Source organism: Solanum verrucosum, unplaced genomic scaffold, assembly GCF_900185275.1.
Source record: "Solanum verrucosum unplaced genomic scaffold, falcon-dt-bn FXZP01000278.1, whole genome shotgun sequence".
Lineage (NCBI taxonomy): Eukaryota > Viridiplantae > Streptophyta > Magnoliopsida > Solanales > Solanaceae > Solanum > Solanum verrucosum.
The window spans coordinates 5,831,781-5,847,912 of record NW_026020332.1 but is presented as its reverse complement, the minus strand read 5'-3'; the positions used below and the strand labels follow the sequence as shown (position 1 = coordinate 5,847,912).

Below are 16,132 nucleotides of genomic sequence, written 5' to 3'. Positions count from 1 at the left end.
GAATAGTTTGGAGATCTATAAATTGAAGATCCCTATTCTCATAGCATAACATAATAGAATCCACAATGTAGTCGTTTAGTGAGTTTTGTTTATGGGAGATTTAATCTCTCAACAGTTTTAGTATTTTTCTTTATATTAGTTTTCATATAATAATATTAGTTTTTAGTATAAGTTTTTGTCATCTAATTTATCAATCATATTATTTGCAATTGTAAGTTTCCGCATGACGCCCTAATCACCCTTCAGAATCCAACACTAGCTATGGATTAAATTGACTTAACAATGGATAAGATTTCATAGCAAACAACAAAAATCTCATTCTAATTCCATTTAGCTATGAATTAGAGAAGGATTATGATAAAATTTATTTAGTTAGGAGTTATTTAGCTACGAATTAATTGAGGATTACTGATAAATTTTGTAGCTAATTTGATTATTTGATGTTCTTTAGTAGTGATAATAACAAAGCAATATATTAAGATTTGTCCTGAATTTCCTATTATTTGGATTCTTCACAATTGTGTTTTATTTCAAAAATATATATTAGGTCCAAAGGTTTTCTTGTTGGAAAAAAGCTCTTTTATATATATATATATATATATATATATATATATATATATATATATATATATATGTTTATCCTTTTCTTAGAGAAGAAATTTTGAACGTTTATAAATAGAAGATCCTTTATTCTCATACAAGAATATAATAGCATAAAAATGTAGTCATGTAGAGTAGTTGTTTAAAGAGTTGTTTAGAGAGAAATTTGACTAAACTCATACGTAAAGTCCTTTTTTAAATACTTCTTGTCTTCGTTCAAGGTTTGCAATTATTAGATTGTGTATGACGTCCTTATTATTTCAATCCCAACAAGATTCCATAGAGTGGAGTTTGAAGAAGGTAGAATATATGTAGACCTTACAAAACTCTTCATAGGTTGGGATTTAAATGTAATTATGATAGTTTTTTTTTAGTAAAAATTTATTAACAAATCAGTAACTGATTTTATTTTATTTTTCGATTTGGCTCAATTTGATCTAATTTGTTACAACCCTAATTCCAGGATCTATTCACATGTACCAAGTATATATATGTGGACCTTGAACAATTTTATGTCAATCATTGGGCCTCTCTCACTTTCTCTGTGATACTCTATAAAACGAATATTAAAAAATGAAGCCCATCTAGACCTATCAGATTGAGAAGAATTCATGTCTAAGAGAATATATATACCTATAATATATTAACCAAAAAGGCTTTGTGAGATGTGGAGAAGTCTATAAACTTTGTGAACCTTCATATATAGTATAATGTTTTTGTTTGAAAAATTCAACTATATTAAAGAGCTCAGGCCAGCCAGTTTGGATTGAATCTGTCACGTAAGCTTATATTTTAGACTTCATATGTTTCACATTCACCAATTAATTATTTTATGTTAAATAGATTGAAATGATGAACCTTGTGCTTACTTTTGTTATAAGCAACACATATTTTTACGAGGAAAAACAAATAAGTTCAAAATGGATGGCGTAGATTGACTTTTAGTTATATATTTTAATTGTGATTTATTAGTTTCTTGAAAATGGAATAGAATTTAGGGTGTTCAAATTTTGAATAATATATTATTATTTTTAAAAAATAAAATAACTCTATAATGATTGATTCAATCTTTGCATGCTCTGTATACTTCTGCATTCAATTGCGAATATGACATCGTGTAAGTTTTGTGCATATCTTTGTGACTACACTAGCTACAAGTCTCATTGGTTCTAAGAAAGTTCAAAATAATATATAAATAAAGTAAGATTTGACTTAAATATGCTGTAATTTTTTTTGAGGAGGAATGTCTAGTTGAACACCGTAACACCAACGTAGCTTCGCCCCCTGGTGTAGGTTAAATTTACAAAGCGTCAAAAGTTTCATATCCAAACCTTCATGGAATTGAGGGAACACTTTCACTAGACACAAATTTAAACTTAGTCCGATCGAGTTCCCAACACCAACTTTGAAAAAAAAAGAAAAAGAGTTTTCTTAGTTCTTTATCTTTTGACAAATAATTTGAAAAATATGACAATTAAAATTAAAAGTAAAAGGAGTGACTATTAGTTGCCAAATTTCAAGAAGCCTATACCATAGTGTCAAAGACACTTGGCTTAAGAAATAGTATGCAACGTAAGCCCCTAATTCCTGGGAAACAAAGAAACGAAGAAGATGTCAACATTCACTTACCCCAATTTTCCCTTCTCTCTCAAAGAAAATATGCAGCAAAAACAGGGACTTCTCAACTGTCAATTCCCCATTATGTGGACATCAAAAATTTCTCAAGAATAACATACTCAATTTCCCCTCATTTTCTACTCCTAAATCTGTCCAATCCATGAATTTTCACAGTTAGGTTGAATTTCTACGTCCAATTAGTCTTCATTTGCTTGAAAATCTTGAATGGGGTTTGTTGTTTCTTCCCTCTCCGCCTGAATTTTCGTATTGATCAAAATTCCTCTCTAATCTTAATCAAACTTCTTCTCCTTTACTTCTCTGAATATGGCTTCTCTTTCTCATTTCCTCTATCAAAATTTGTTTTTGCCGCTGGCTACTGTATTTGCCTTTGTTTCCCTCTATTTGTCTCCTCTGTTCAACTCCATCACCACATTTGTCCACAGGTATTTTAATTATTAGTCGCTTCCTGTTAATCAAGATTCAATTTTTTTTCCAATACCCTTTCTTTTTTAATTTCATATCTTTGAATCACACAGATTAAGGTGGTGTAAGGCTCCATTAAATAAGAATTCAGGTTTTAAAGATGACTATAAGAGAGTATATGATTTTCCAGAAACAGAGCAGCAGTTGGGTTATGAATCTGATGTTTTTAAGGATGTTTCCGAATTCCCAAATTCAGAGACGAAGGAAACAGAGTTTAATTTTACATTTAAATTCCCAACCTATGAAGAATTTTGTAAAAGCAAGGAAGACAAAGTTGAATTTGTTAGCTCTACATTTAACATCAAATCGCTAACAAAAGCAGAGGTTGTTGAAACAGAGGATTTGAAAGAAGTTCATAGTAATATCGAGGTGATAAATGAGGAAGACAAAAAAGGGGATTTGAGTAATTTAGAGTGTGATGAACATGAAATAAATGAGGAAGAAAAAGTGGATTTGTGTAATTTAGAGTATGATAAAGACGAAACGGAGAAAACAGAGGAAATGAATTCCATGGAAGGAGAATCAGATACTCGAAAAGAGCAATTTCTGAAGGAACTAGATTTTACTGATGATTCTCTGTTTCAATCTGAAAAGGATTCTATATCTACTGATTCTGATACTGTATCAATTGGTTTTGATCATATCTGTTATCTGATGAACAAATTAGTCGATTCGTATAGTGATGGATTCTTGACAGATGAAGACTTTGGAGGCGAATTTGAACTTGATAGTGTAAACGATCTTGAAATATCAGAGGAAAATCAAGTATCTGATGCTGATGATAGTGATAGTGATATAATGGAAGAGCTAAGGGAATTAGAACAAGATCAAGCACCGCAATTTTTATCCGAGGATGATTTTCATGAAAATTCTTACAAGCTATTTGGTGATTCCGAGGACTCTGAAAATGTCGAGTCAAGAAATGGCGATGTAAATAATTTGGAAACGTTATGGGAACATCAAGAATTGATGGAACAATTAAAGTTGGAACTTAGAAAAGTTATAGACACGGGACTTCCCACTATTTTGGAAGAATCAGATACGCTAAAATGGGAAGATTTGGAGCCATGGAAGATTGATGAGAAGTTGCAACGCGAAGATTGTATGAGTGAACTTCATAAGTTCTACAAGAGTTATAGAGAAAGAATGCGCAAATTCGACATATTGACGTACCAGAAAATGTATGCAATAGGTCAGTAACAACTCTTCATGCATTACATTATTTTCAAGTTTTCTTCATAATTACCATGAAAAACATCATTCCTTTTTCTTTTGGTGTTCAGGCTAGCTTGAACGTATTTTTTTTTTAAATTTCATTAGGTAGTTGTTTTCTTATATCATCATAGGTGGTACTAGATAAATTTGATAACCAAAGCTTAAACGTATTAAAAAAATCACTTGTAAGTTTTTGTCTCTTATGATATTTGAACCTTAGTCTCCCATGGCTTTAAGCTAGTTCATTGGTTTGGGTAAATTATTGACCGGCAAGTAACTAAAGCTTAGGACGATAGGAAAATAAATTCACTTTAGTCTAAACTACAATTTGTCATGATTTTAACTCATCTATCACTAGATCACACCGTTGAATGCTGGAAAGATATCATTCCTTTTCGTTGCTTTATTAGTTGGTGAACATATTATAATTGGTTGTTATTCATGGCCATCTTCATATTTCTTTGAAAGTAATTACGTTAAATGAATAGAACAGCTAATCTTTAATCATTCAAAAGTTTATAACCATGATCCATAAAATCTGGTTAGCTCTGCTGTCCAAACTCAGTACAAAATGAAATTTAAAGCATTGAATAAATGATGTATACCAACAAACAAATGCAGGCACGTGCGAGCGAAAAGATATTACGTCAAAAAATGATTTTTAGTAGCAATTAATTAATAGCAATAGTGACATTGGATCTAATGACAACTAAGTAATGCCTTAATGTGTATATTTATTGCTGCTAATAGTTAATTTTGTTGTAGTCATACTTCCCTATTTTTTTTATCCACTATGTGAAAAAAATATTCTTATATAAACATTACACTAATATTTTTACTTTTTGCATTAATCCATTTTTAAAAAGAGATATTTTATAAATTTTACAGGTTATCTACAGAAAGATCCACTAAAAGATCCATTTCAATGTGTGTCAAGGCAAAGACGTTCAGGTCCAAAACTAAAATCTCTTATTTCACAAAATATTAAGCTATTCAAACACAAAAGGCATAATGACAATATTGACCCTATGATAAAGTTTATCAAAGAATTGCAGAGTGATCTTGAAGTGATATATGTTGGACAAATGTGTCTTTCTTGGGAATTTCTACATTGGCAATATGGAAAAGCTTTAAGTTTATGGGATTCTGACCCTCGTGGTGCTCATACGTACAATGAAGTTGCTGGAGAATTTCAACAATTTCAAGTTCTTATACAAAGATTTATAGAAAATGAACATTTTCAAGGGCCTAGAGTTCAATATTACATCAAGAGTCGATATGATCTTCGTAATCTTCTTCAAGTTCCTCTCATAAGAGGTAAGTGTCTCAAAAGAGTTTAAGTTGTGTATACTGAAAGTGTAAAAACACGATTAACTGTCATTCTTATAAGTAACATGGTTTTATATTATCGATACATAAAACTTAAACTCGATTTGGGCAGAGGACAAAGACAAAAACAAGGGTAGAAGTAGAGAGAAAGATGAATATTGCATTACAAGTGACATGTTGGTGGAGATAGTGGAAGAATCAATAAGAATATTTTGGCAATTTGTTATAGCTGATAGATATTGCTCAAGCATGATGGTGAAGGGTAAAAAGGGAACACAACATCAAGAGCTTATTAAAGACTTGGGAGATTTAGAGCTTTTAATGGAGGTCCAAAAAAGTCTTGGAAAGGTAAATTCTTAGTTTTCAATTGATTCTCCTTCCGTTCGTCCTATTTTAACTGTTACTTTAGCTTTTTTTCATGCTCATTAAGAAAATAATAATTATAAGGTATAGTTTATTAAGTTATCTATTTTTTCTCTCTTAAATATTTTAGGTACTTAAAGTTAAGAGTATACTTGAAATCAATTACTATCAACTTTAGTAGTAAATTTCTAAAGTGACAATTATTTTGACATAGTTTCTTGAGGTGAAACGACAATTAAAATGAGATGTAGGGAGTATTGTTGAGAATGTAACTTAAACTAACCGTGTAAAGAATTTTTACATTATTAATGTATCTTAACATGATGTAATAGATAACTCGACTTATTTTTCGTACATACTAGTCTCACTTGTGCTAGATGGTTATCCGTAAGTGATCTGATAGTGTAAAAAATCATTTATTTTGTCGACTATCGAGGTTAAGGTCATTGTCTAATTATTGTTATGGAATGCAGAAAGAGAAGAAACTCAAAGATGGTTTGAAAGGTGAGTGTTGCATATTGAAGAGGTTCAAGAAGAACAAAGCAAATGATTCAGATCAAGTGTTGTACTTTTTCTCTCAAGTGGACATGAAATTAGTTACTAGGGTTCTTAATATGTCCAGGCTAACAACAGATCAACTAGTGTGGTGTCACAATAAATTAAGCAGCATTAGTTTTCTGCATAGGAAAATACATGTAGATCCTTCTATTTTGCTCTTCCCTTGTTAATAGTAGTCCTTATTTTTATAGCTTTTTTTTAGGGTTTATTATGAGCATATGTCATCAAGGTCATATTTTGTAGAAAATGTGATGTTCTTTACTTGAGGTTGTTAGAGTGCCATTTTTCCTAATAAGACAAAACCAAGAGACTTGTGTTTGGGAAAAAAAAGTTGTAAAAATATTGTCAAGAATGGGATTTGAACCCATGCCCTTTCGGACCAGTACCTGAAACTGGCGCCTTAGACCAACTCGGCCATCTTGACTTTGTAATTTATTATCAACACGTTCTTATAGTATTGTTTCTAGATCTATTAATGTTACTATAAACTAATTAAACCAAGGGGAAAAGGCTTGATATACCCCTCAATTTTGTCATTTGGAGTTGATATGTCCCTCGTTGTGAAAGTGGCTTATATATACCCTTACCGTTATACAAACGGCTCACATATACCCCTACCGTTATAAAATGAGCACACATATACCCTTCATTCAACGGAAGTTAAAAAATATTAGTTTTAAATATATATTTTTGACTTTTAATTTTAAAAAAATTCATGTAGGAGTATATATGATCCTTCTAGCAAAGTTCAAGGTATATTCTATTTTTTTTCATACATAAATTGTTTTTTGACTTCTTTGATTATCATTATTTGAGTTTATTATTCTTGTTTTATTTTTTTCTTTCATTCCTTAGTGTAAAGAAAAAAATTTAAAACTATTTTTTTTTGTTGCTATATTATAATTTAAAACTATTTTTTCGACAATAGTGTTACTTTAGTTCATTAGTTGTATTTGAAAAAAAAAATGGGTCATCTATAGTAAATTTTACAAGAAAAATAGTGAAACATAAATAAATTTGACCATCAAAATAATAAATTTAAATTAGTCATTGAAAAAAAAAATGTGTATGAGGAGGATTGAATATACCCATATGGGATTATATTATTTTTTAAAAATAATTAAAATTAATTTTTTCACTTTCGTTAGAGGAAAAGGGTATATGCAAGTCATTTGTATAACAGTAGGGGTATATCAACTCTAAATGACAAAATTGAGAGGTATATCATGCATTTTCCCCTTAAATTAATATATAAGTAATTTTTAATTATTTACACATTTGATAAATGCAAAAATTACTTATTAGTCGATATCGATTATAAGTTTCTCACTTCAACTTGAGTAGGTGTTTGGCCATGCGATACCATATCACGATATGGAATCGTGAGATGGAATCAGCGTTTGGACATGCGATTTTACGCTGATTTCATTTCATGATTCCATATCATGATATGTGATTCCATATTCTCCAAAAACCATGATATGGGAATTCCATATCATGATTTGAGATATTTTTAATATAAAAATTGATCCACAAGTTTATAATTTGTTAAAACAACCCCACATTTCTATCTACTAACAATTTATTTCATATGTAAATAAAATTTATAATCACATCATTACTTTTTAAAAATTTATTATTCTTGCGGACATAAAATTTATTATTCTCACCAATAAATAGTCACTTTAACTCACACCAACCGATTGTTGAGTAATAAATTTGCGAGAATACCAAAGGACTGATGAAATATTTATGGTCTATGAGCATGAAAATATAATTGCGGATGATATTGACCAACAAATGGCTCAAAGTAACAATGTTGGTTCGTCTTCTCGGTCACATGATTGGAAAATGCAAGTTCAACTTGAGGAAATTGTTCGTACGATGTGGGAGGATTATATTAAAGACTAATACACTACAATGTTCAATTTTTTTTTATTATTGAGTTAAAGTTAGATGAATCAGTTACTTAAGTGGAGAACAAATAGCTTTGTAATAATTTATTATGCGATTTTATAATTTTTTTGTATATTTGGTAAGATTGAATAAACAATTGGGGCTATTTTAATAGTTTTACAACTTATGGGATTCTTATGTTTATGAGAAAACGTACAACACAAAAATTTCATATCGCATGTCCAAACAAAACTTCAATTTCATCTCACAATTCCATATTATGATTCCATATCATGATACCATATTGCATGGCCAAACGGGCCCTAAGATTTTACTCGTTAATAGCATTCTTTTTTGTTGAAAAAATTACTGAAATACACATCTTATGTTTTCCTTATTTCTAATATTCCCATCTATTTCTAAAAACCTCTAAAATCTCTCTCTCCTAATTCTAAATTATTTTATAATGTATCCGAGCTAGTTTTTAATGTATCTGAGTTATATATTATATATCCAGTTTATTTTATAATGTATCCGAGCTACATATTATGTATCTAATTTATTTTACTTTTTTAGGGATTAATGTAATTACAAACTAAATAGGGATAGATTGTAATTTCATATTAAAACTATATGATTGCTAAAATTTATACTTCGTTGTTTTACCAAACTTTTTATGACTTTATTCCTAACATCTTGCAATTTTCAAAGTACTCTTCTTTAAATAACTTATTAATTTTCCACATTCTATTTTCTTCATTCATCCTTTGTTATGCAAAAATACTTTTACACTTCTATCTAGTTTAGGAAATTAGGTCATTTTAATAGAAAAGATGTTTATCAGCACCATTTTACCAAGCATACTTCACCATATTTATCAATTTCAATACTTATATAAGAGTCGCGAAGTACTTCTCAGCCTTCCAAGGAATTTGTATAAATACTATGCACACGTCGTGTAGATATATATGTAAGAGAAGAAATAAGAACCTTATTATAAATTGATGCAAAAGAATTTCAAGGATTACTCATTTTGTCCTCCTTCAATGGTGACTTAAATACTTTACAAGTGATACATTCTGCTGGCAGCATATCCATGTAACATGCTCATTGCTCGCACATTTCCGCTTTTCGATACAGATTGCTGTCAAAAACTCTTCAATTGTCATGAATCTTTTTCCTCTAATGCTATGCTCAACTCCAAGTTATCGTTGCCCCTACGGATTTTTAACCGAACTTCATCACCTATGTTATAGTTATCCAGGGCTTTATACAAATCTGCTTTACTCCTAACCTGCAACAGCATGAAATGTGTGCATCTCAGAAATACAGAATTGCTTAGAACAAGGAGGAACAAAAATCAATCATTGTTAGGATGATTCAAATTCTAGACCTGCAGGTCGGAAGCCTAGTCGATGTTCATATCATCAAATTTGCACTAACAAAAAGCTTGCGATGTAACATAAAACAGAAAGTCAGAAATTACTTACAGGTTTGTCATCCACTGCTTCAATAATATCGCCAAGCACTATATTTCCTGCAAAACCCCTGGTAGTAGGAAGAAGTCCCGCTTTTGCTGCAGGACTATTTCCAGGTACCTAAATAGAGCAGGAATAGATTCAGACAAAAGAGATATCGTGAGTTTTACTCTGAAAGATCCTGTCTCCCCACTCCCAGGGTCATAATGACAGAAATGTACCAGCAAAACCAGTGCTCCATTTCGAACATTAAGTTGGTTGGCAATCAGGTCTGGAGCGATTTCAATATTCAAACCAGCACGAAGAACCTGACATGCATAAGACATACATATACGAAAATAAATGACCACTATATTTCAACTGAGAATATGAAGCAGTATTCGCCAATACAAGATGAGATGGTCTGTAACAAAATGCAAATGAAGAGAATTCGGGAAAACCAGGAAAAGAAGCTGACAAGAACCAAGACACGAACTAATAGAGCAACATTCATACTTTTCCAGATTGAATCAACTGGGGCACAACTCTCAACACAGTTGAAGAAGGGATTGCAAATCCAACACCTGCTGATGTCCCTGTTGTACTGAAAAAGAGTAAGTAATAGCAGGAGAGGATAAACTTTGAACATTCATTTCTTGTCATCTCCTCTCAATCTTCCGTCTAACACACACCACGATGGAAAAACTATTCACCTGTCTGAGTAAATATTGCAGTGTTGATCCCAATCAAGTTTCCTTTTGAATCTAACAAAGGACCTCCGCTGGAAAGGTACACATATTTATTCACAGAACAGCAGTTGAAAAAGAAAAGGGCAAAAGAGACCTTTAATGATTATCAGCATCAGAGGGAATGCATTTGTTACCAAGGGAAGTACAAGTTCAGAAAAATAAACCTGTTGCCAGGGTTGATGGCTGCATCTGTTTGAATTCCTCCACCAATGGTCACTCCAGTTTGACTATATATATCTCGATTCAGTCCACTGATAACCCCAACAGTGAGTGTATGATCAAACCCAAAAGGATTTCCAATGGCTAAACATTGCTGGCCAACTCTCAAAGAAGAAGATTCACCAACCCTTATTGGCCTCAACAAGTCTTCAGAAGCTTCCACCTTGCATTTCAAGATGTGAAGTCATAAGGTGTTAAAAAGAACAAAAAAAGAAAATGCCAAAATGCACATCACCAATTTCTATGCTGTATGTAAGTTCCTCAAGCAAATAGAACTTCTAAATATATTGATCCCATACGAGTGTAGAAGAAAAACAAAAAATAGGGCATACGCCTCTTTCCTGGATGTGTAATCACGTAATGCAAATAATGCACTGGGATTATTTTCCTCCATAGGAAATATGATAATACCAGCCTCACCCCATACAGCTGCTCCACTCAGTTTTCAAATTAAAGCACTATGCATTACAGTGTTATTCTCACCATATCTAACCACCTATCTCTCTGACACTCTTTTGCTCTATATCATATATTGCAACTCATCTCATCCCACCACTATCCCGCTGTAAGATTGCTCCACGAACATCTAGATGCCTTCCATCTCACCTTTTTGAAAGATAAGCAAATTTTCTGTGGAATCTATGGACAAATAGGTTGATCTTTTTGTTCTGTAAGAATTGACTGAAGTTGTTTCTGGTAACTTTTTTTTGAGTTGTAGTTGTTTCTGGTAACTTTAAAATGATCATCAACCATTTCAAGTAAAAAGACAATCACAAGAGGTGGAGGTGGAAGTGAGGATCAACACACAATTCATCCCCAAGAGAGGAAGCTTCAAGTATAAGGATGTGGGGAGATAAATGATGATGTCACACATCGTAATGGAGAGGCATAGATGAAATGGAGGCTCGCATCTAATGTCCTATGTGATAAGAATGTGCCACCAAGACTTAGAGGTAAGTTCTGCAAAATGATTATTAGACCTTCTATGTTGTATGGGGCAAAGGGTTGGCTAGTCAAGAACTCGCATGTTCAAAGGATGAAAGTGGGGCAGATGAGGATGCTTAGATGGATGTGTGGGATACTAGGAAACATTCAATTAGGAACGAAGATATGTGGGACAAGGTGGGAGTGACGTCCGTAGGGGACAAGATGAGGGAAGCGAGGTTGATATGGTTTGAACATATGAAGAGGAGGAGCACAAATGTCCGGTGAGGAGGTGCGAGAGGTTGGCAATGATAGGCTTAAGGAGAGGTAGAGGTAGACCGAAGAAGAATTGAGAAGAGATGGCATATCTTCAGCTCACCGATGACATGACCTAGATAGGAGAGCATGAAGATCAAGGATTAGAGTAGAAAGTTGGTAGGTAGTAGTGTTATCTCTCTTTCTTGTGGGAGAGCATGGCTCTAGCTTGGAGCAACTTATCTACTCCTATTCTCCTTTTCAATAGTATTATTATTATTATCTAATTCTTCAATTTTATCACTACAATTGATTCTTTTGCTTTGGTTATCTTACTGTTTGTGTTGTCAATACTTCTCTTTTCTTCGTATTTTAGTTTGGGCTTCTTTCGCTCTAGTATTTTTCAAACCTATTTTTAAAATGCTTTTCTTGAATCGAGGGTCAATCGGAAACAACCTCTCTACCTCACACAAGGTAGGAGTAAGGCCTGCATACACTCTACCCTCCCCCGACCCCACTTGTGGCATGTGGGATCACACTCGGTATGTTGTTGTTGACAATCACAAGTCTAGTAAAAACTCAAGCTACACCTTTCACTGCTTAGTGATACCAATGAAGAAATAGAATGAACAAATCAGATCAAATATTGGCTCATTTGCAACCATTATCATACATTCTAATATGTGCCAGCAGATCCTTAAATTGCTTGCTGAAGAATACAATTTAATGAGAGCATGACCTAAAAGTTGAAGCTGGACATTTACTTGGATTATCAGATAAAGAGAGATAGAGACAACAGGGAAAAGAAAAATGCAATAGGAAAAAATGACAATCAAACTACAGATATAAGAGATGAGAACAAGATGACATAACTAAAGCAAATGTAGCCCATGAACTTAAGAATTTTCCAGATTTTGACAAAATAGGATTCTGGAAAGTGGAAATAATGCTTACCTTCAACACAGCAAGATCCTTGGCACGGTCTGCACCAATTAATATACCCTCAAAATTCTTTTGCACCCTTCAGAAAGAAACAAAATAAATTAAAGAGAGTGAAGGCATAAGATGGAGAGCCATTAAGTATATGCTGAAAATGAATACAACTCACCCATCTGCAGCGAGAATATTAACGCGTGCAACTACTTGCCCACGGCTTGGGTTTCTAGAAAGGGAGCTACCAATCACTGGACATATAAAGAAAACTGTTTAACCAAGAATTGCACAGCCCATCCAACACACTGAAATTGGTTTTTGGGGTCATAGAATTCAATTCTATTTTTTAGATGAAGCCTTTATTAGACTCCTAAATGTAAGAAAAATTGATTTCCGACTTCACACCAAAACTTAGACAATTTGATTCTCAGACTCTGAACCCCATCCTTATGGGGATGCAGGAAGTATATTACACAAATAACTAATGCACTCAGGTACCATATTTGAAGTGATCTTACCATGATAATTAGTAATAATGTGGCCTTCTTTGTCCCAAATAACCCCCGAACCATTTCCTTCAGGAATCTGCCATTGTTTAAACATACTGAATGTAGTTGCTTTCAAACATAGATTATTTATCAAAGGACAAAAAGTGTGTTGGTTGAGGCACCAAATGGATGAAGACAAAAAATCCATGGACATGAGAAACTTTATTTTCAAGACAGTACCAAAGCTAAATTACCAAAAAGTTTGATAATCATGATACTGAAAATGGAAAAGTAAATGCTTGCACGTGTCTATAAAATTTACCTCAACCATACCAGTAACATTAAGCGTCGGTCTCAAGGTTACATCAAATATGTTGACAACACAGTAAGTGTTCTTCTCAAAGAGCTCAACAACTCTTTCCTGCCAATTAGACATGTACCAGATAAACGGTGATCTATATATCAGAACATAACAAAAACAATAAAGAATAAGCTGAGTAGGTGATGATACTGAACCTCGGAAGGGAAAAGTGCTGCAGAAGGAAAAGTAGTAGGTGTAACTTGTTCAACTGTGACAGACGGATCCCCCAAAGCAAGTGCTGCATATCATATAGTATAGTAGTTTACATGGTTAGAACTTAGAATCCAAATAAAGGACGAAAACTCAATAACTGATAAGGAGGAAGCAAATTCATCATGAAGCTTTGTATTTTTTCAGTAGCCAACCACACAAGAATAGGGTTTTGCTCATTGGGGACTATGGGGAGAGAGCTAGCTCAGTTGCATAACCACAGTTGGTTTCCCTGTTACTATAAGCAATAAACTATACCTCTAGTTGGATGGAGTCGATATACAAATTCTCTATATCCATTCCACTCAATTAAAGCTTTATTTTAGTACTTTCATAAGGTTTATCACTATGTTATACTAACCTACCGTAAACACTCCTCCTTTTCCTGGTAGTGAGACAGGCTATGTTTTGGAAGCTCACAAACAACCAATATCTTTCTCAAGCAAGAAAATTCAGAACACAATGTAAGGAGCTGAAAATGCCAAATATATGCATTAATTTGGTTAAATGTCTTAAGAGATATGTGACTACAAAACCCAGATCAATCCAACAATTGTGAGGCCCAACACAGAATTCAAGTGCTGGCTTTTCAAAGGCGACAAGTAAAAAAAAAAGGAAAAGAAACAAACAGTAAGAACGTGCGAACCTGACAGGTACCTTGAAGGATGATAAAGTGAATACATGAAAAAGCTTGTTAACAACATCCTCCGTGTGGCAAAAGAGAAGCTTTTCCGTAGTTGCTCAATCAAAGAATTGCCATTATCTCCACCAATCCTGTGACACAACGAAAAAAAAAGGGTCATGAAATCATGTGTTAATACAAATATTGAGTGAGTACTTAATTTTAATGAGCAACCTCTTAAGTTTAAACTGATAGATACCAAACTTTGAAAGTATCCTTCAACAAAAATTTTGACTTCACCACTCATGACCCATTTTTTTCATTTAAATGGTATACATATTCATCTAATTAGTCAAAAATCTTGTCATTTTTGCTTATTAAACTCATTGTACAGTAAAATGTAGGGAGTCCTTTAAGTCTAAAAGGATAGATTATATGCGTACCTGGGAGTGAAAGCAGAGGTAGATGGAGTAGAAGTAATGGGATCAGCAGAGCAGACAGAGGAAATGCTATCGAAGCAGAGCTCTCGACGGCCCAAAAATACAGAGTTATTGAGAATGGCTGGTTGATTTGTATGCGGGTGAAACGGTGTTTTTGCGTTAGATGATACTATTATCACTTCCATTTTATTATTATTCAATGGAAGCTTCAAAATTGGGGAAGAAGAAAGCAGAGAGCAGATAAAGAGTTGGGACTCAACTGGGATATTTCTTCTCCTATTCCTCTCTCTATATTTTACTCTCTCCCTTCACTTTTACTATAGGCAATAGCTGACCTATCTACTTTACTACTTACTGTTGGGAGGAGTCTCGAATTCGAGTTTTAGATATATTGGTGTTCTAATGCAAATTTCGGACACGGCACGGGAAACTGCCAGCCTCAACTTAGGAAAAATCGTACCCAAATAAAACATAGGAAACAATAAACTACTCCACTTTATGGGTGAAAGTTTGATTGCCCAGATTGTAATCCTCTCTCCATTTCTCCTTCCTCTACCCAAAATCTTTTTAAAAAAAACCCCATTTTTTTTAATAAAATAGGTTGAGTAAAAATGCTTCTATTCATAATCAAGGTAATAAATAATATCCCACTTATAATAGAAAAACACAACTTATGCGTGGAATAAGAGTTTGTTTGGCTTAACTTAAAAAAAGTAGTTTTAAAAAAATTAAACTTTAGTAACTTTTAAGTAAAAAAATGAATTTTAAAGTCATTTTAAACTTATTTTTAAGTTATTTTTAAATTTGTCGAACACTCCCAAAAATTAAAAATAATTTAAAAGTAGGTTTAATCAACTTTTAAGTCAATCCAAACAGGCTCTAAGTCATAATGTGAGTTGGTTTGCTTTTTATTCTTTTGTTTGTAAAGAAAAAAAACAATCAAGTTTTTTCTTCTTCATCTACCTCTGTTTTTATATCGATAATATATCTCTCTTTTTTTTCAGTATAATTTAAAGTGATTTTTTTAAGTACAATCGGTTTTGGCTCGAAAAGCTGATAGTAAAAGGTTAAAAGGTGGTGTTTGCAACAAAATTTAAAATGATAGAAAATAAATTATAATTATAAAAAAATATGAAAAATAAAATAGTTTGTTGATAAATAGTGCGGTTACAATTCCTTTTCTTTCTTGATTCTTCTCTCTCTTAATATTTCTCCATGATTCGAGTGTCTTTAGTGGCGTATTATGATTTAGATTTCTCCGTGAGGGTCGTTAGTGACGTATTTCTCGAACTATGATGATTTGAATCTGATCTCTTTATGAATATTTCATAAATTTGCGTATTCAATATGCCTCTTGAAAGGAGTATAATACCTTTAAATAGGCATAAACTAGGGTTCAGGACTAAAATAGCC

General features: G+C 32.7%; 3 protein-coding genes and 1 non-coding gene across 4 annotated transcripts in view; 2 read left to right on the top strand and 2 right to left on the bottom strand.

Moving 5' to 3' along the window:
• The window catches only part of LOC125836181 (binding partner of ACD11 1-like), a 167,264-nt gene that overhangs the window by 103,771 nt on the left and 47,361 nt on the right, over positions 1–16,132 (top strand). The gene's annotated exons all lie outside the window — the stretch shown is intronic.
• On the top strand, positions 2,542–6,351 carry LOC125836721 (uncharacterized). Its single transcript, XM_049515936.1, has 5 exons — positions 2,542–2,660; positions 2,754–3,892; positions 4,804–5,232; positions 5,357–5,592; positions 6,081–6,351. The coding sequence occupies exons 1-5, from the start codon at positions 2,542–2,544 to the stop codon at positions 6,333–6,335; spliced, it is 2,178 nt and encodes a 725-aa protein (XP_049371893.1). The 3' UTR covers positions 6,336–6,351.
• TRNAL-CAG (transfer RNA leucine (anticodon CAG)) lies at positions 6,509–6,589 on the bottom strand. Its single transcript has one exon. It is a non-coding gene; the product is annotated as a tRNA-Leu (tRNA).
• Positions 9,038–14,969, bottom strand: LOC125836170 (protease Do-like 8, chloroplastic). The gene is made up of 13 exons (XM_049515273.1): positions 14,723–14,969; positions 14,304–14,431; positions 13,603–13,685; positions 13,409–13,507; positions 13,117–13,183; positions 12,774–12,849; positions 12,620–12,686; positions 10,432–10,649; positions 10,232–10,299; positions 10,035–10,114; positions 9,761–9,847; positions 9,552–9,659; positions 9,038–9,355 (listed from the first exon to the last, which is right to left on the bottom strand). Exons 1-13 carry the CDS (start codon positions 14,902–14,904, stop codon positions 9,227–9,229), a joined length of 1,392 nt encoding a protein of 463 aa, XP_049371230.1. The 5' UTR covers positions 14,905–14,969; the 3' UTR covers positions 9,038–9,226.

Bases quoted from the DNA above. Each gene is read 5' to 3' on its own strand.
- LOC125836170 (XM_049515273.1), bottom strand. From the start codon at position 14,904: ATGGAAGTGATAATAGTATCATCTAACGCAAAAACACCGTTTCACCCG. The intron at 10,650-12,619 runs GTAAGCATTATT...TTGAAATGCAAG, and splicing joins AGGATCTTGCTGTGTTGAAG to GTGGAAGCTTCTGAAGACTT. The intron at 9,356-9,551 runs GTAAGTAATTTC...ATGCTGTTGCAG, and splicing joins AAGCAGTGGATGACAAACCT to GTTAGGAGTAAAGCAGATTT.
- LOC125836721 (XM_049515936.1), top strand. From the start codon at position 2,542: ATGGCTTCTCTTTCTCATTTCCTCTATCAAAATTTGTTTTTGCCGCTG. The intron at 3,893-4,803 runs GTCAGTAACAAC...TAAATTTTACAG, and splicing joins CCAGAAAATGTATGCAATAG to GTTATCTACAGAAAGATCCA. The intron at 5,233-5,356 runs GTAAGTGTCTCA...CGATTTGGGCAG, and splicing joins TCAAGTTCCTCTCATAAGAG to AGGACAAAGACAAAAACAAG.